This window comes from Vombatus ursinus, unplaced genomic scaffold, assembly GCF_900497805.2.
Source record: "Vombatus ursinus unplaced genomic scaffold, bare-nosed wombat genome assembly UNPS02014926.1, whole genome shotgun sequence".
Classification (NCBI taxonomy): domain Eukaryota; kingdom Metazoa; phylum Chordata; class Mammalia; order Diprotodontia; family Vombatidae; genus Vombatus; species Vombatus ursinus.
The window spans coordinates 2,640,360-2,660,480 of record NW_020954704.1 but is presented as its reverse complement, the minus strand read 5'-3'; the positions used below and the strand labels follow the sequence as shown (position 1 = coordinate 2,660,480).

Below are 20,121 nucleotides of genomic sequence, written 5' to 3'. Positions count from 1 at the left end.
CCATCCCTGTCCATTTAGTCCCATATCATTAACCTATCTGTCTTGTGGGGCTCCCTGCTTCAAATGCCTTGTTTCATCATTTGGGGGCTCAATCAATCAGAAGCATAAATTAAGTACTTTGCTGTGTGTGTGCCAGGCACTGCGATGGCAAAGACAAAGACGAAAAAGGAAACAGTCCCTGCCCTCCAGGGGTTTACAGTCTAGCTAAGGGAGCTATGCCCATATATAATTATGTACAAAACCGAGACAAGGTGATTTGGAAGGGAAGGTTCTAGCTGCTAGTGGAATCCACAAAGTCTTCCAGAAGAAGGTATCACTTAAGCTAAGCCTGAGGGGAAGGAAGGGGCCTAGGGATTCTGAGGCATTGAGGAGGGAGCGTTTTTCTAGACATGTAAAAGCACTAAAGCAGGAGGTGAATGTCAAATAAGGAGAAAAGTAAGAAGGTCAGTTGGTCTGGATATTCACATACTACAATGGAGGGAAGCAATATATGAGGCTGTAAAGGAAGGTTGGAACCAGGCTGTGAAGATCTCTAAATGTCAAACGAAAGAGTTCACATTTGATTCCAGAGGTAATAAGTAGACACATGGCAAGGTCAGATTTGTGCTTTAAGAAAATGTAGGCCTGCACCAAGTTAGTGGTTGTGTGAGTGGAGAGAAGGGGTCAGATTGGAGAGATGTTGTGGAGGTAGAAAACAAGATATGGCAACTGACTGAATATGTGGGATCACTGGGAGTATGGGATCAAGGATGACACCAAGGATGTGAACCTGCATGACTGAAAGAATGGTGATGCCCTCCACAAAAATAGAGAACTTCGGAAGAGGGATGGGTTAAGTAATTTGCTGAGACAGTTAAGCCTGCTTACCTCATTCTGTTACTTTCTTCTACCTTTCTAAAAGAAGTGATCCCTAATGCAGCAACCTCTTGTGACCAGAAAGTCTAGTCTCAGGACTCAAAATTCTCTCCATTCACAGAAGTGTTTTCTGACACCCATATGCCCACCCCAGACTGTCTCACAGAAAATGCATTTAGCATATTTAATTGATTTACAATCTCTTAGTTGATCATTTAACCAAAGGTACCTTAGAGTGAAGGGCTACTGACAATGAATTAGAAATTGTTTCAAACTGTTACTACAGCTTGAAATGTTCCCTGTTCATTTCTAATGAACCAAAAGAGGGCAGCAACATCTCACATCTCAAATTATAAAGAAAGCAAGGGCGTTCACTATCCTCCAAAACTAGCTGGCATTTTCAGCTTTATGAAATAAAAATTAAATCTGTTTTCCTCACTGCCAAACAGAGCATTTATCAGTCTTTATGATTTTTAAAACAATTCATTTTAAATGCTAAAATGGGAATATAATCTCTGTTGAATGAAGTTTCTGGTCTTTTCCAGAAAAGTTTCCTTCTTATATTTTGAGGTAAAAGGAAGAAGTATAGCTACCTGATAGATCCATGGGATTTTACCAGAAGTGAATAAATTTGATTCTTCCTCCTTAATGGCTCTCATATCCATCCCCTTCTCTCTGCTCATACCACATCCATTCTCAGCCCCTTATCACCTCTTGCTGGAACAGTTATAATAACCTCCTAATTGGCCTGTGTTCTTCCCTCTCTAAATCATCCTTCATACAAATGCCAAATTGATATTCCTAAAGCACAGGTCTGAACATGTTACTTCCCTGCTCGTGAAGCTTCATTGGCTCCCCATTGCCTTCAGGATAAAATATAAGCTTCTTTGGTAAGCATTTAAAGCCCTTCACAACCTGCTTCCAGCCTGCCTTTCCGAGCTGATCACACGTTACTTATCCCCCTATTCAACTGCCCCTTTATGTGATATTCCATCTGTCCTCCATCCTGGATCACCTTTCCTTGTCACCTTTACCACTTGGAAGCATTAGTTCCCTCCAGTGCTCAGCTCAAGTGGTAGAGAGGGCCAGATTGGTTGGGGGACAAAAGAATAATTAGTTCAGCTTTAGATGTGTTAACTCCTCTGTCTCCAGTTCCTCCCCTCTTTAATCCATCCTTCACACATTTGACAAAATAATCTTCCTAATGCACAAGTCTTCTCAAAAATCACAGTACCTTCCAGATGCCTATACGATAAAGTATAAAATTCTTAGCCTGTCGTTTGAAGCTCTCCACAATTTATCTCCGTTTGGCTGTTCTACCACTTTTCACATGCACTCTAAATTCCAACCTAACTAAGCTATTAGCTGTTTCTCGATCTTGACCTCCCATCTCACATTTCCATCCATTCATGTGGGATGTGCTCCATGTGTGGTATGCACCTTCTTCATCTCTAACTGTTAAAATCCTCTTTCTTCAAGGCTCTGCTAAAATTGCAGTCTTCTCCAACCTCTTCCCACCCTTACCCCAGCCAAAAAGGTTCTCTCTCCCTCCTCAAATTTTTGCAAAGCACCTTGGTTAGATTTCTCCTTTGCTTCTATCACATTCTATATTGTATTATGCTTCTTATATCCCACCAATAGCTTGTAAACTCCTTGAGGTAGGGTCTGGGTTATTTTCTATTTTTATATCTCAGGTGCTTAACACAATGTCTTTCATACTGTAAGCACTTAATAAATGTTTGTTGAATTGAATTGAGCTTTAGGTATGAGCAGATAGGTGGGGAGATGTCCAGCAGACAGTTGTAGAGCCTTGAAGTTTCCAATTTCTTTCCTTAAAAGAGCCTTATGAGGAAGAGCTAAAAAAAAAAACTTGAAATCTTACTCCCACCATTCATAGATGGTTGTATGAAAGTATGGGAAATTGACAGAATCATAGAATCAAATCATTTCTGAGCTTGAAGGAACCTTACAAATTATCCAGTCCGGATTTCATTTTGTAGATGTGGAAACTGAGGCACAGAGAAGTCAAGTGACTTGACCAAGGTCATATAGCTAGTTAGTAACAGACTAACTAGACTAGAATATCATTCTTTGGACTCTCATTCTAGTTCTCCTTCCACTCTGCCATACTGCCTTCTGAGAGGAAATCCTTCTTGAATAATTACATTTTCTTTCCTCAATTCCTTTTTCCAGTTTTAAGTGAATGAATTTATTTATCATCAGATGTTTCACACTTTAAATAATTTGAGAGTGTTATAGGCTGCCTTACTTGTCTGTGGCATAAGGGATATGTAATCAAGGAATTAGATGATTAGAAAAGGAAGTTGACTGGTCATATGGTTAAGAGTGAGAGATAACAGACTGATAAATTGAATCATTTACTGGTACCTACAAAATATGTGAAGACTCAAAGGAAAGCCTCCAACATGTTGGAATGGATCCCCACGGACCAGAACTGTCCATAATGAAAAGGCAGAAATGTGACGCAGTCTGCACCAGTGGAAGAAATACCCTACCTGAGTGAGGTCATATACAGCATCAGAGTATTGAGGAAGTTGTATGAGCATTCAAAACAGCTGTCAGGCTTCCTCTTTCATTGCTAGGCCCAAAGAGGTGCTATATATGGCATAGCATTTTATATAATCACTTTTATATTAGGATCCTTTTAAATCTGAGATGCTTCAGAAGTCAGAATAGCTAAAGATCAGTCACTTTTATGGAACTACAGTTAACCTTTAGCACTTTACAGTTTTCAAAGCTCTTAACTCAAAACAGCCCCAGAGGAACGTTATGTGTACACAAAATTAATTGAAAATCTAGCAATAAGGACATTAATTAGGAAACATTTCTTTGTTTATACTATGAATAATTGACTAGTTTTATTTTTCAGGAAATCCTGTATCAGCTGTGGTCACCTGCAATCTCTTTGTTGTCCCAGCACTAAGGAAGATGCAGGGAATCCTGGATCCTCGACCAACAATTATCAAAGCCAGGGTAATGTTTTCCAGTTGTAGCAAACAAACAAACAAAAAAACTCAACTCTAAGGATCCGCTTTTTCAACTGACTTTAATTACTTGGAGTGTTAAGTTTTTACAAACAAGCAAAAAAAAAAAAAAAGTAAATTTGGAAAAAGCCAGTCTCCTCTGCTCTCCTTCCACATTCTCTTCTGAAGTCATCCTTGGCTTCAGGAGAAAATAATCTTCACAGAATTGAAAGCCATGTAAGAACCTCTGAGAATTAAAAACTAAGAGTGGATATTAAGGAAGCATACTATATAGCCAAGAAAAATATCCAGGTCCACAAGCTGTCATAGGATTTGAATCAAACCTCCTTGCTTGTTATAGAAGCCTAGAATATAGCCATATTTACATAGACGTATGCTCTGCTACCTGTCCTAGACTTATTTCAGTGATTCTACTATGGTTAAGGCATGCTGCAAGATTCTGGGATTACAGAGATGAGTAAATCATAGTTCCTACTATCAACAAACTACCAAACAACGGATAATAAAAGCTGTATAAGAAAAGACTGGTGACAAATAAGGAAAGATGACCATAAAGGATTTTAAAATATGAACACTAATGTTGAGAAATAACACTAAAGTTATTTGGAGTAAGTTTAATTTCCTCTTTCCTTCAGTCACCAAAGTAATGTGAACAAAATTTGATGATGTTCATACATTTTTCTCACTCTGTAATGAAAATCATTTTTTAAATAGACAAACTATAAGACCAAAGACAGATATGGCAAACAATGTCAGATATGGAAGGAAACTTAAAGGTACCTAATCCAACCCCTATGTAAGGAGGAGTCCAGACTAGGGGTTATCCAGCCTGTGCTGGAGAAATCCTTCCCTAATGCACGTATTAACTCTATCTATGTTCTGCTATATTTTTTTTTCATTGAAATAAATTGAATAAATTGAAATAAATTGAAATAAATATTTCAAAATTACATTTTAATCTGGTTTAGCTGCACTTAGGAGTGTGTTTGACACCTCTGCTGTAGAATAACAGAAAGTCTGCCTATTTCATTCTCATAACAAGGATGACCTTGATACATATGTAGATTGTGATCATAAACATGTTACATAGATGAGGAAGTAGGCATATAATCCTGAAATTATTGACATTCGTTCTGCCACTTTTTTTCTTGGTGGTGATAAAGTCTGAAATTTTTTCCATGTCTTTGGTATCTCCCTCTTCTTCAAATAACAACAGTTGGTGCATTGGAGATACTGGGACTCAGGGTTCATCTCAGGCTAACTGCTGAGTCTGTGCCTCCAGTATAGTCAAATACTTTATTAACATCTGAACTTTATACAACATGAAGGAAGAAGAAGAATTGCTTTGGGTTCCATAAAATATTTTATCTAGGACTAACAGTATAAAATTTAAGAATTTTTAGGCTTTAGAAACAGTATAAGACTGAAAAATGAAGGGTGAAATAGTGTGTGGAATGAACGTTTTCTTCCTTAAGTCAGATAGTTGACGCTTACTGTGTCAGTACATTTCCACATTTGGAATGGAAGTCCAACAAGCAGTTCAGAAAAGCCAATCAGACTTTTTTTTTACTGTAGCATTTTTTTTTTTTAGTTTGAGATCAATCACCAAATAAATAGATAAATTTCAACAAAAAGCAGAATACCCTCTGACCAAACTAGAGGTTATTAACTATGCACCTTATTCACTGTTTAGACATCATACTAAATTTAGGAAACAAGAAAAGCCCTGTTAGTGACACGAGAATACTAATCACAACTTTCTGGCACTAGGCAAAGCCCAAAGAATCCTTTTGTGCTTTACTTATGTTAATACCTACAATCCCTCTTTTTTGAGACTGACATTTGTAGCTGCATTCCATTAAACAAAGCTGCCTGGATGGCTCCTTAAATCACACTGATGTTCTCTACATTGTATCCATAATGCTTCCAGTTTCCTGTCAGCTAATAGAAATGCAAAACTTGGTCCAAGAATCCATCGAATTCCTGTCTCCCACGTAGCCATATCACTCTGTCTGCCCCTCAAGCCTCATCATCTTGGACATTTACATCTTAAACACCATCCCTAACTTAGTTTAACAAGCATTTTTAACCACTACAATCACAGGACACATGATCGCATCCTCTGTGTCTAGTCATTTCACTTTGCTTTAAAAGGTATGAATCCTACAACCTCAGCTTTCCAAGTGAACAAAGGCCAGTAATTGACAAAAGCCAGTGGAACACTAATGTTAATTTGTAGTTTGGCCTTTCTCTGTCTTTCTTGGCTTACCCTGCTTTGTGGAAAAACTATGCATTGTGTCCAGAGACTGGTCTCTGCTTTGGCCGTAGCGGTGTATAATGAGCCACATTTTTTTTTCATAGGCCAGACCAGGTTTCATCAGAAGGTCAACCATTCAGCGCTGCGGTGTTTTACAGGATGCCAACGTGGAGCATTTGCTTTGCCTGTTTATTTCATTGATTAATCATGGTTAGCATTGAAGAAGCATTTTCCTCCTTCCTCAAGAATCTTACATTCATTCTTTAGAGAGAGACAACTTTTTAATTATAAGTTTATACAAGATACAGTGTAGAGATAAGTACTGGATAGTGACTGGACCTATAATTTAGTTAATATAGGAACTTCCAAGTGAGGGAATGCCTTCTACCAATGCATGTCAGCAACCTCCTTGCAATTTTAATCTTAGAGAGTTGCCTAAAGCAGGGGATGGTTCAGTGTCTTATGCAAGGTCAGATAGCCAGTATATATCAGAGGTGAGTCTTGAGCCCCAGTTTTCCTAGCACTGAGGTCAGCTTTCTATCCGCTGTACCTGTGGTGCCAGGCTATATGTATACAGAATGAAAACAAGGTAAGGAGGGAATGAAAACAAGGTAAGGAGGGAAAGAAAAAAGGAAAGACCTCCCTGAGGAGTTGGTGCTTAAGCTGAACTTTGAAGGGAACTGGGGATTCTATAAGGCAGAGATGAGGAGGGAGTATGCCCTATCCATGGATAGCCTGCGTTAGGCATAGAGACAGGAGTGTTGTCCTGGAGGACAAGGAGTCCAGGAAGGGAAATAATGTAAAACAAGCCAGGAAAGGTATTCATTGTGGATGAAAGTATTTCATTATAGAAAGCAATCAGGATTGCCACTCCCTACTAGAATCTCTTTCCTTATTATTCTTCCAGAGTACAGAGAGCTCTGCATGCTGTAAACATTGAACAAATACTTTGTAAGTGATGTAAGCATGAAAGCATATACAATCTGAGCCTTGAACTTACACACAGACTCATAATTGTTAATGTAATGTTATGCTATTGTGTGATAAGCTCAGCCTTTACTGAGGTCCTAGTAGTTACAAGGCAATAATTTGCCAAATAATTCTATTAAATGCGATATAGGGTGTTGTGTTTTTTTTTTTAAAGGAGGAATTTTGAAAGACAGACATGCCATCAAATCAGGTGGCATAAGGGAATACTAAGGTGTATTTGGAAAATGGAAATGTTCCTGAACAAAAAAATTTGAAATAGAATTGCCAGCATGTGTAAACGTATCAAGGTTTTCTCCTAAGTTTGAGGCAGATGCTTCACAGGGACTACCGTTGGAAGACCAATAAAGTCAATGTTATCATTGTTGCAGGTTTTATTGAAAACACCCTAAAAAGTAGAGCAGGAAATCTCTTCTGAGATCATGATCTACCAAGCCTGAGCAGGCTTTTATTCCTAATGTGGATAATAGAATGATCATTCTGTTCTAAATTGGAAAAGACCTTTGAAGTCATCTAGTCCACCCCGCCATTGTCTACACTTTGAGAGACCCAGAGCAGAGAAGTGGCCTTCTTAAAGTCGACAGACAAACCTAGGATTCAAACCCGGTTTTTTTTATTCCAAAGACAAATGTACTATGTAGCACAATAGTCCTATGATGGAAACCTGGATTATTCTCACACTATGTAAAGTTATCTAGATGGTCATTTACCTGAAAAATAGATAAAGAATATCCTCCCTTTCCTATTCTCACTTCATGCCCATAATAATAATAATAGCTAATATTTACATAGCACTTACCATGTGCCAGGCACTGTGCTAAGCACTTTACAATTATTATCTCATTTGATCTTCACAACAACCCTGAGATGTAGGTACTATTATTGTCCCCATTTTATAGATGAGGCAGAGAGCAGTTAAATGACTTAGGGTCATGCAGCTAGTAAACATCTGAGGTCAGATTTGAACTCAGGTCTTTCTGACTCCAGGCCCAGTGCTCTAACCACTTTGCAACCTAGCTGCCCCTAGACTTTTATTTATAGGGTACTTCAAAAAATATTGTGTGAGTAAAAACAATCCATATTGATGGAGTTAAAACATCTCACCGAATTAGCTTGCACTGTTTTTTCACCAGAAATGTCATACTGTTATGTAACACAACCACTATGTTACATTTCCTTATATCATTCTCAGAAATGAAGAGAAACTGAGAGAACAGTTGCTTCCTTAAGCTACATGCTATAATAATCATGATTTTTATTATAGACACATATAATGATTAGTAAAGCATATATACATTTTACTGAAACATCCACTCTGTGTTTATGGTTCATTAATAAAAAATGCTGTTAGATTTAATATTTTTTCTGCTCAGAGTACTAATGGTTCATAAATTTAGCTGACAGTAATAATTTGAAAGCATTTAACATTTTTTATTTTACAATTAGTTGTGTTAATGCCCTTTGCCTTTATATCACAGCCACTTCCAGATATAATACTCTCCAAACCCCCAACAGAGAAAAACAGTTAAATAGCATGAGATGGTGGAAAGGATCAGACTTAGAGCTGGAAGGGAACTTAGAGGCCATGGGGAAACTGAGACCTGAAAAGATCATGTGACTTGCCCAAAGTCACACAGGTGGTGACAGAGGCAGGATTTAAACCTTTGTCCTCTGACCCCCGAGCCAGTGTGCTTTCCATTGTGCCCCTCTGAAAGAATGCTGAATATGGAGCCACACACCTTGGCTTTGCCATGTACTGTGCAACCTTGGGAAAGCCACTGTTTCCTCTGTACAATGAGGCCGTTGGACTAAATGACCTCAAAGGTCTCTCTCAGTTCTCCATCCATAACCTATGATCTCATCTAAGAGTTTATACAATATTCTACACCTGTATTCCACTACCACCCCACCCACTCCCTCCAAGATTAGTCATTATAGCTACTCAGAGTTTGGCCTCATTTTAGTGTTCTTTGTAAATGTAGTCGTTGTGTATGCTGTTCTATTGGTTGCACAGAACATTTCAAAAGACCGGGTAGGAGCAGCTAGGTGGTACAATGGATAGAGCTCCAGCCTTGGAGTCAGGAGAATCTGAGTTTAAATCCGGCCTCAGACACTTGACACTTACTAGCTGTGTGACCCTAGGCAAGTCACTTAACCCCAGTTGTCTCACCAAAAAAAAGACCACCAGGTAACAAAGCAAAATTTATTCACGCAAAAAGAGCAATCACGTATGAGGCTGAAAGAGCAAGAGTCAGAGATCAGATGATTTTTTAATTGAATTAATAAAAAATTAGGAAAAGTGAAATAAGATTTTTCAAGGGCTTTTAGCTGTCAGGTTTATGAACAATAATAAATACTATTGTAGCCTATCAGAGTTGATTTGTTTAACCTGTGGTTATACTTTTGTGAATTGTTGGAAAAAGAGATGCCACTAGAATTATCTCCCTTTTAGTGAGTCTTTAATTATTTCAACATTTTTTGTGTTAAGTATACTACCAGATAAGCAGACCTCTGCCAAAGATGAGGCAATGTGTATATTTTGTTTTGTTTTTGTTCTTTTGGGGGCGGGGGTATTAGGAGGGATGGTAGGCAGGGATAAGCTTAAGAGCCCTGTGAGGCTTTTCAAATCTGTGTAATTTGTTCTCAGATGCAGTGGACTGATTTTGTATTTGCTTATTTGTGTATATGTTCTCTTTCCCTGGACCATGTAAGCTCCTTAAAAGGGTGCTTTCCTTTTGTCATTGTTTCCCTAGAACAGTACTTGGCACTTAATAATTGTTTGTTGATGGGCTGATGCAGATTGGTTTCAGGGTCCTGGCAGGCAGCATCTTAGAGTGCCCTTATCTTCTCAACCCAAGGGGCTCAAGAGCCAGTCTGGATTTAGGGTTAGGACGAATCCCTCCACATGAGACCAAGGTGAGATCTGCCTAGTTAGTTCTCAGATTTGACTGAACTCTTTTCTAGGAATTGAAGAACGTATTTACCAGTTGGCCTTGGGTGGAGCTATCTAGAGATAAAAGAATGGTGGCATAAATACTTTCTGGCAGGAAAGAAGGCTGATACCTACTTCTTGAAAGTGGCTAAGGAGTTTTTTGACCCTTCTGATTTTTTATAAATAATTTTTTCTAAAAAGGTGCAATACATTTTTGCCTTCGTAATTACATTCAGATATCCTAAAAACTGTATAGATTTTTAGCCCTTAGCAAGAAAAGTACCATATAGTTACAGTACTGTTTATGTGATTGAGTCTTAATTTTTAACTTCATAGAAGATGATTTTGTTTTCTTTGACTGTCAACTCAGGCTTTAAAACAAAGCTTGAAGGGGAGACCTTAGAGATTTTCTACCCTAGCCTTGTTTTATACATATGAAAATTAAAGCATACAATGGCTAAGTAATTTGCCCAAGTTCATAGAGCATGTGGCAGACCTGGAAATAGAACCCATGTCTCCTGACTCCCAGTAGAGCTTACTGAAGGATACAAAAAGAAATCAGAGATCTCTACCTCAAGGGAGATATCAGAATGATTATAACATGAAACAACTTAATTACATTAGGCTCATACAATATTAGACAGAGAAGACAAGCCCTAAATCAATACGTATGAAAAAAAAATAAGTATAAACTGAGTTTCATGAGTTACATGAGCAGCAAAGAGTAAAGGAGTAATCAAATGGATGAGATTTAGTCAGAAAAGTCTTCTTGGAAGAAATAAATTTCAAGCCAAGTTCTGAAGGAGATGAAAAGCTTGGATTATAAAAGAGAGAAATGGGGTTTCCAAAGGCATAGTACAAATGGGTGGAGGCTAGACCTGTTCCTAAAGTAATCAGATTTCCATTTTGTCAAGATTTTATATAATTATGATGTCTTCTGATTGCAGTAGACTTAAGACTACTTAAAAGGTAAGGGTTTGTTTGAGAGAAATATTAGTATCCACATATTGGAGCAAGCTTTATTTATTCTGACATTGAACTAAACCTTCGAACTTATAGAGTATCTTTAGGCACCTGCTACCTTGTTTCTTGTACCTGTTGTTTCTTTAGCTTATCAGATTTATCATGGAGGGTGAATTAAAAGCTATACATAAAAGGGATAGAATTTAAATCTGATTGGCTCAAAGCCTGATTAGTTAGTCAATGATCTATAATGTGGGTGTACTGTTTTTGCTATGTCGGTCACCAAAGGATTTCTTTGTCCTTTTCCATACCATGAAAAGGAGTCACCCAGAAGAATTCTTTTATAATGTCAATGTTCTGCTTAATCCAGATTGTTATAACCCTTAGGACAAAGTTTATTTATCAGCTATAATGATGAATCTTACTTTTTATGTATATGTATGTGTATATATGGGTATCTGTATCAATAGACATATACATATATGTGAGTATATATGTGTGTATTGATAGATGGATATAGATATATTTCTTAGAATTAGAGCACCAATGAGAAAATCTAAAGAGAAAAGGGGAAATGTACAATGTCTTCATGCTGGGTTTTGTTTGTTTGTTTGTTCTCCTGTTCGTATACATTCACATTTTTGGAGAGTATTTATTCACTACTTCATAAGCTGCTTTGATTCTGCCTGACTTGTACTGGATGTTCAAACAATCACTGTAGTTCAGGAAGCCCTTCCCCTCTCATCTTGCCCTCTCTATCCCATTAGAATAAAAGCTTCCAGTCCTTTCCTCATCATCCCACCAAAGGCCCTGATCTTCCCCTGCCATAGTAGGGGTAGTGATAATGAGAGCAGCACTGGACCCATAGCACTTGTCACCCCCACCACACCCTTGGTAACATCCCCAACCACGTCATGAGAAAATATCATCTGGTAATCTGGTTTGAACCAATCATAACCAAGAAAATAAGAGGTTTGTTTTCTTTACTCTTGTTTCTGCAGTTATCATGTGATGTGAAATTGGATCCTCGCCCAGAGTACCATCGGTGTATCCTGACTTGGCATCACCAAGAACCACTGCCTTGGGCTCAGAGTACAGGTTAGTCATACCTGTGTTCAAGAATGCTTTACATACTTGTTCTACGTGTGATTACTTATCACTTTATATTGACCTGACTAATCAGATTATTAGAAATTTTCCTTTTGAGAATTTGACTGAGTTAAATTATTTCTGCCGATTTGGGCATTCTGACATTATAACAGGCAAGAGTAAAAAGTTAAAACATAGATTGTTTCATTTTGTTTAGCTGGGATTTGCAGATAACTTTCTGAATTGTGAATGTGAAATTGTAGAACACTTTTTATGAACTACTTAGGGGCATGTGGTGGAGGGAGGAAAAGGTAGGGCTCATAATAGAGAAGGCCTAGGTGGAGTAAGGTGAAGTGTCCTAGCATTATCTGATCTGGGTCCAGTTGAGGGTATGACAGAGTCTTGTGCAGCAGCACTCTACCCCACCATGTTAAAATTATTTTCTCCACCAGTCATTCTGTCCTAAGTCCTCCAGTCCGAAATGTTGATAACAATGAGTAATAATAGTCTGTCCTATAAAGAAGTATGATGGAATCATGCCTATTCCTCTGGGCAGCTCTACTCTAGCTAGTTTTTCTGCTTAGATAAAAAACTGATCAACAGAGACAACATCCTCAACTGTTATTATAAATACAAGTGAATTTATATAAATGCCTTTTAAGCGAAATCTGAAAAAATCTTAACAAAGAAATTAAAAGCAACTATAAAGTCTGGAAATGGGAGCATACATTTCTGTCATCATACACCGTAGCCACTTCTGGTTTCTGAAGCCTTGTGGCAATTTTCTGTTACGTTAAGTGCCCTCCATTCCAATTCCCTGACTCTAAAATTCTTGGTCACGTATATAATATCTCTAAAATAGGTGCAAAGACTATATATCATGTCAGGGAGGAAATTATCCTGTCATATTACAAACACAGAGTCTGGAAAAAGATTTTACAAATTCTCCTTTTTCTGTCATATCAAAAGGGTAGCCTGAGTATTTGTAGCATTTTGTGGAATGACATAAAGCATAGCCTATTGAAGCTATGGATATTAAAGGTTTTTGGATCTGATTTTGTATTCCTTCAACAACAATAATTCCCAACAGTCACAAAAACAAAAGATGACCTGCTGAAGTAAAATTCAGCTATAAAAACACAGGTGTGACCATGTCATTCATTCTCCTACTCCAGAAGTTTCAGTGACTCCTCTGAGACTCTCAGATCAAATTCAAACTCCTCTGTCATTTAAAGCCCTTCCTAATCTGATTCTTAACTACCTTTACAGCCTTTCCCTCCCCTTTCACCTACCCTGCACTTTAGCCAAACTGACTTCCTTGTTTTGCCTCACATCACACCATTTTTTGTCACTGTATCTTTGCCCAGACCGCCCTTTACTCCAGGTGCTGGAGAAATAACATGTATGGATGAGCGCGTGAGTTTGGTAGACAGCTCTAGGAGGATCAGAGAAGGCTTCATAGGGGGCACCTGAGAAGGAAAGAGAAAGGTTTTGAAATGCAAAAATGAGAAGGGTTTGCATTCTCAGCATGTGGGAAAGCTTATTCATATGCAGGAGCTGAGATATCAGTTTTAGAGAACAGCAATTACTGCTATTTGGCTAGAAAATGGAGTGTTTAAAGGAGGAAGTAATATGAAATAAAGGTGGAAGGATGAATTGAAGTGTGACTGTGAAGGATGTTTAAATCTTACTGAGGAGTTTGCATTTTAATTTAGAAGCAATAGGGAGAACTTACATGAGCCGATGCAGAATGAAGTGAGCAGAACCAGGAGAACATTGTACACAGTAACAGCAAAATTATACGGTGATCAGTTGTAAATGACTTAGCTATTCTCAGCAATATAAAAAGGACTCATGATAGAAGCAATAGGGAGCCAAAGTCTTTTTGTTCAGGGAGTGACAGCAGATCTATACCTTAAGAAGACTGTTTTAATAGTTATGATGGTAGAGTGAGGTGAAAAACCGATTAGAAGACTAGAAGGCTAGGCAAGAGGTGATAACCTGACTTAAGATGGTGGTGGTTCAGGTAGAATGAAAAGGAAGCGGGAGATGTAGAGATTAAAATCAGTAAGACTTGACAACTTATTGGATGTCGGGGTGAGAGTGAAGTGAGGGAGGAGAGAGAAGAGTCAAGGATGACACCAGGGTTACAAAACCACTCTGAAGAAGAGGCATGTTTACAGAGGAAACTCATTAGTTTTATTTGGGATATGTTGAGTTTGAGGTGTTGATAGCACAGTAATGTGGAGATGTCGAACAGACAGCTGGTTATTTAGGAAAAAGACTGGGAATGGATTCATAGATTTAAAAGTTATCTGTGTAGAAATGATGAGTGAACCCTTTGGTAGGTAGTCAATGAGATCATCATAGGAGAGAGTGTAGCTAAAAAGCTAAGGAAGCCTAAAACAGAGATATGGGGGACACCCACACTTGGGAGACAGGAGAAGGATGATGATGAGCAAAGAAGACTAAAAAGAAACTATCACACAGGTAAGAGAACCCAAAGAAATGGAAGTAACAGAAACCAAGGAAGGAGAGAATGTCCTAGAGGTGTGCGGTCATCAACATCTAAAGCATCAGAGAGACCAAGGAGGGCAAGACCTAAGAAAAGGCCATCAAACTTTGCAGTTAAAAGCTTTGAAAACCTTTAAGAGAGCGATTTCAATAGAGTGGGACGTTCAGAGGAAGCTGGGCTTAGGGAGGAAGATAATCAGCTCTATTTTGGACACGGATGGGTATACTGATTTGGAATCATCTTTGTAGAAAAGGTAAATTGAATGCATAGCAGTAGTTCAGATCTATGGAGTGCATTTGCAGAAAGATCAGAAGTGAATGGATAGTAATGTAGAGTCAATGGTTATAGATGACTTTATTAGTCACCAAGTCTTGTTAGCAGGGAAAGAGAGCATGGAGAACAAGAGGACAATATCTTGAGGGAGGCCAGGTTAGTGAAGATCTTTGAGGGGGAGGGGGCACCTGCCTTTTGGGAGGGTGAGAGAGCCCTTTGATTGGGAGAGACTGAAGATGAAGGAGAGAAAAATAATGATCAAAGGTGCAAGCTCCCAGAGGGGAAAAGAGGAGAAGAAATCAAGGGCGCATAAGTAGAACGGTTGACCTGGACAAGAAAATGTGTTACTTTTCTCAAAGCATGGGGAAAAAGAGCTGTCAGATGAAGTTTTAAGGTATGGAACAGAAACTGACTATATATAAATGGCTTCTATTTTCTTAGTCAGTTAGAAGGCAAGGTCTTCTGAGAGAGGGATACGTAAGTCTTGAGGAGAGAGTTTGGAGCAACTCTGGGGAGCTTGTAGGATAGAGAATCAGGGAATAATAAAAAGGGTGCAGTGCTGCAAGAGGCCCCAACACATGTAAGATAACATGAATTTATAGTGTATCCTTTGGTCACTTCCTTCAGTAGCTTTCAGCAGCTTGGTATTAAGAGGAGAGAAGGTGGCTAGTAGGATTGACTCACAGTTTAGGATGGCAGCGTGTGATTGGTGGTAAGACAAAGGAACAAAGGATTCAAGAGCGGGGGATAATGTGTAATTGAACTGATCAACTATAGGGTCAAGACTATGAAGGAGGAAAAGTGGCATGTAGGTCATGGAAGTTGAGGACATTGAAGTCCCGGGAAGCCAAAGTGTTCAAGGTTGGGGTGGAGAAGAAAACTACAAGCCAGCTACTGAATGAACAAACTCCTTGATGAAGGTAGCAGCCAGAAAAATCTGGACCAAGTGAGATAGATGGGTGGAGTGAACCTTAAAGGCAGAAAAGGTTCAGACTTAGTGGTAGCATTCCAGAAGTAGCAGAGGAAAGCACAGGCTCCCCTCAGCCTTCTTCCTGGCCCAGTTTTTTGTGTTATTACGGCTGTCATTGTTGTTGTTGCTGCTGTTGCTACTCTTGTTGGTTAGGGGGTTGGAGAGTGGCAAGAAATGTCTCTTGAAGAAACACGGTTTTTTGTAAGCATCAAGAAACTGAATGATTGTGAGATAAAGGAGAGTTGGTTAATAAGAAAGCTAGGGGTCCAAAAGGTAGAGTGGAAAAAAAGGCAGAAGAGCACAGGAACCAGGGTAGGGTGTGGCCAAGCTGGATAGGGTCGATGGCTCTGGGAAAAGTAACAGGTTTTTGCATCAGGTGGTGGCTTCTTTGCATTACAGGAATTTAGGGAAGCATTAGAGTGGGACAAGACAAGAAATAGTAAGGGGCAGCTAGGTGGTGCAGTGGATAGAGCACCGGCCCTGAGGTCAGAAGGACCTGAGTTCAAATCTGGCCTCAGACCAAACACTTGACACTTACTAGCTGTGTGACCCTGGGCAAGTCACTTAACCCTAATTGCCTAAAAAAAACAAAAAAAACAAAAAGACAAGAAATAGTAAATCAGAACCCCTTCTCTTGGGTGGGTTTGAGGGCCTACATGAAGAGAGTATGAGGTACGGGGAATGAGGAAGTTGGAAAGACAAGATTTTGAAACAAAATTGAAACTACCTTTGTGTCTTGAGTAAATCACAATGAAAATGGTCTCTTAAGTCATGTGAGATCTGAATTTGAATCATACCTTTGGCACTAGCTATGAGACCACAAACAAGTCACTTAACCTCTCTGAGCCTCAATTTCCTGCCTTACAGGTTCGTTATTGTGAGGATCAAATGAGATAATGAGTTTTATAAACCTTAAAATGCCACCTAAATGTTAACTCTTTTTCATTTTTATTAATGGGGAGGTAGCCTGTGCAATCCATACAGCGCCATCTAGCTCTGAAATTCCATGACATATGAAATCTGAGCCCCTCTTCCTTGCATTTTTGTTCATAAGTTTTCATTTTGGAAAAAAAATGCTACAAAAACAATAGATACTTTCAGTGGGTCTTCTGCTAATAAAGAACTCTCTTTCAGGGAATCAAATGAGTAGTCGTCTGATGAGTATGCGCAGTGCCAATGGACTGTTGATGCTACCTCCAAAAACTGAGCAGTATGTGGAACTTCACAAGGGTGAAGTGGTGGACGTCATGGTCATCGGAAGGCTATGATGGTCACCAGCAAGAACAAAGCTTTGATGCATGTCTACATATCACTGACTGTATCCTGTAATATGCAACGGCACAGCTAGTTTTTCTGATTTGGATAAAAGTTGATCAGTATAGTCAACACCTTGACCTATATTTCAAATGAATTTAAATAAATACCTTTTAAAAAAAACACCTAAAAATAAAATCTTAACAAAGAAATTTCTTCTGATTATATCAAAGCAACTTTTTCCTTTCTTGCAATTGCTTTGTGTGTTCAATGCTAGGTCTGATAGCGGTAGCTTTTAGTAGACAGCAGTAGGTGCCTGCAGAACTTGTGTTTTTCTCATCTTTAAAATACAACTACTTATGCTCTTTAAACAAGGCTGTCTGCTTATTTATACTAGCTTAGGAAATACTTGGATTTCCCTTCTCAGTATGCTTCATAACCACTTCACAGAGAGCTTTGGCTTGTTCTTTCTCTTGTATCTCGTGTTTATGTGCACAGTGCCAAAAGAAGACTGTGTGGGGATCTCGCTCTGCCTTGGGGTGTGCCATCCCCTTTGCAGCAGGGTCCAGGGGAATCTTCCATCCCAGCAGCCACCTGGCACAGTCCTCTTGGGCAATAACTGGATACCTTTTATTTGAACAAACAGAAAAAAAAATTGCTTCCTTAAGTGCTGACAGCCTTTTTAACCAATACATTTAAAAATGTACAGAACTAAAAAAAAATATAAAGAATCAAAGACTGATCTTGTACAGATATTAGTGTTACCAGCATTCATGTGGAAATTAAATGAGAAGAGAAATAAGAAACCTAATGTTGAACAATTCTGTACCATAACATTTTCTGTAATGATATTAAAACTTAATGAATAAAAAAAATCCTTGATCATTATTTAAAATTTCATTGTGTCAGCCTCATTATTTGAAAAGGAAAAGGCTGTCTTGCCTCTCAGATGGAGTACAGCAGGACTGAAAGGAAGGTAGAAGGTAACCTGGCAAGGTAAGGTGGACTAACAGGGAACTTTCACTTCAGAAATGTTTGAGTCATATAATAATTGGACTTATGTCATCGCAGTAGTTGCAGCACTTTGAAGAAGAAGGCTTAGTTGTCCAGAAAGGAGAGAAGAGTAAGTTTAACTGATGTGATGTTTCCTGGCCAAGAATGGGTGACTAAATCTCGTTTAAGGAAATTACAAATATCTAGCAAAGGCAGGAAACTGGAAAGAAATATTATAATTCATTAGCTTGGAAGAGAACGATAATACAAGCATACTGAAATTCATAAATCTGTAGTTCTTTGGAAGAAAAGAATATAAGGAATATGAAAAATCACATGTGAGTACCTGGGGGATAAAAGCAACAAATATGCTGTATAAACCATGAGAAATTCAATAGATATGGTAAATACCATATCCCTTGTGAGTGCCTTAGGTGGGGATAAACAGTATGTATTAGTTGGTTTTGCTGAAGTTTTTATTCTTTATTACCACAGATGGCTTATTGGATGGAGGGAGGAATATATTTAGAAATGAAGATACAAAAACAAAAGCTTTTAAAACATTTTATTTAAAAATTTTAAAAGTGGTAAAAACTGAATGAGTTCATTTTTTAAAAGTCAAAATTATTGAGAGGCGAGAATCAAGGGGTTGAGGAGAACAAGAGGAGATTTTACAAATAGGAAAAAGAGAAGAAAGGAGATAGGAATAAACATTTATAAAGTGCCTCCGTGCCAGTCAATGTACTAAGTGCTTTTACAAATATTATTTCATTGAATTCTCACAACAATCCTATGAAGTGCTATTATTATCTCCATTTTACAGTTAAGGAAAGTGAGACCCAGGTTAAGTGATTTGTCCAGTTACATAGCTAGTAATTATCTGAGGTCAAATTTGAACTCAGGACTTCCCTACTTCAAGTCCAGTACTCTATCCACTGAAAGACTTTACAGAAACAAGACAGTGGTAAAGGAGAAGAGTACTAAATTAAACTAGATAATTCAAACAAAATTATTAAATTAGAGAATGTATAACTATAAATGAATCATGTTATAGAATAAAATAGAACTAGTAATCATCTGGCTAATATCAATCAAGAAGCACATATATGCTAGGTAACAATGACAACAAAGACAAGAAAAAACAGTCAATCTCTGCCCTCAAGAAGCTTACTGTGGAAAGGCCTCACATGTAGGAAGGAGCATTTAAGATGGGCTTTGAAGAAAACTAGAGGTTGCATGAGGCAGAAATGAGGAGAGTGTGCATTGCAGGGACAGTCTGCACAAAGGTGTGAAGGTGAAGATGGAATGATGTGTGCAAAAAACAACAAGAGGTCCAGCTTGACTGAACTATAGAATGTACAACAGGGAATAATACGTCTAGAAAGGTAAGTTGGAAGCAGATTGTAAACGAGAGTGAGAGACTTTAAATGCCAAACAGAGGAATTTGTATTTGATCCAGAGGCAAGGTGAGGGGGCAGCCCCAGAAGCTTCTTGAGTATGGGAGTGACATGATCACACCTGTGCTTTAGATATCAACTTGGCAGCTGTGTGAAGGATGGAATGGAGAAAAGGAAGGCTGAAGGCAGGGAGACAAATGAAAAAGCTAATGCAGTTTTCCGGGTGAGAGGTAGTATGGGCCTGAACTAGGATGGTAGCTGTTTGAGGTAGAGAGAAGGGAATGAATGTGACAGATGTTGTGAAGACTTGGTATTTGATTACAAATGTGAGATGAAAGGAAGTGAGGAATTGAGAATGATTGCAGTTTTGAACCTAGGTGACTTAGACAGATGATGGCGCACTTGAGAGAAATTAAGAATTTCAAAAAAGAGATAGGTTTGCAAAGAAAAATAAAAAGATAATGACTTCTGTTTTAGACATGAGTTTGAGATGCCTGATGGACACACAGTTCTATATGTCTAGCCAGCCAGTTACAGGATGAACTAAGGAGACTTGGGTTGGATGTATTAAGAGTAGACTTGCAAACTGAGAGTCATGGAGAAGATAACTGAAGTCACTAAGAAAGCATAG

General features: G+C 38.4%; 1 protein-coding gene across 2 annotated transcripts in view; it reads left to right on the top strand.

Annotated features, from left to right (window-relative positions):
* The window catches only part of GPHN (gephyrin), a 757,059-nt gene extending 739,064 nt beyond the window's left edge, over positions 1 to 17,995 (top strand). For both annotated transcript variants that reach the window (XM_027843732.1, XM_027843731.1), the window contains 3 exons: positions 3,746 to 3,849; positions 12,001 to 12,097; positions 16,981 to 17,995. In XM_027843732.1, coding sequence (XP_027699533.1) covers positions 3,746 to 3,849; positions 12,001 to 12,097; positions 16,981 to 17,114 — 335 coding nt within the window. In that variant the 3' untranslated portion in view covers positions 17,115 to 17,995. The remainder of the gene's footprint in view (positions 1 to 3,745; positions 3,850 to 12,000; positions 12,098 to 16,980) is intronic.
* Positions 17,996 to 20,121: the final 2,126 nt, after the last annotated feature.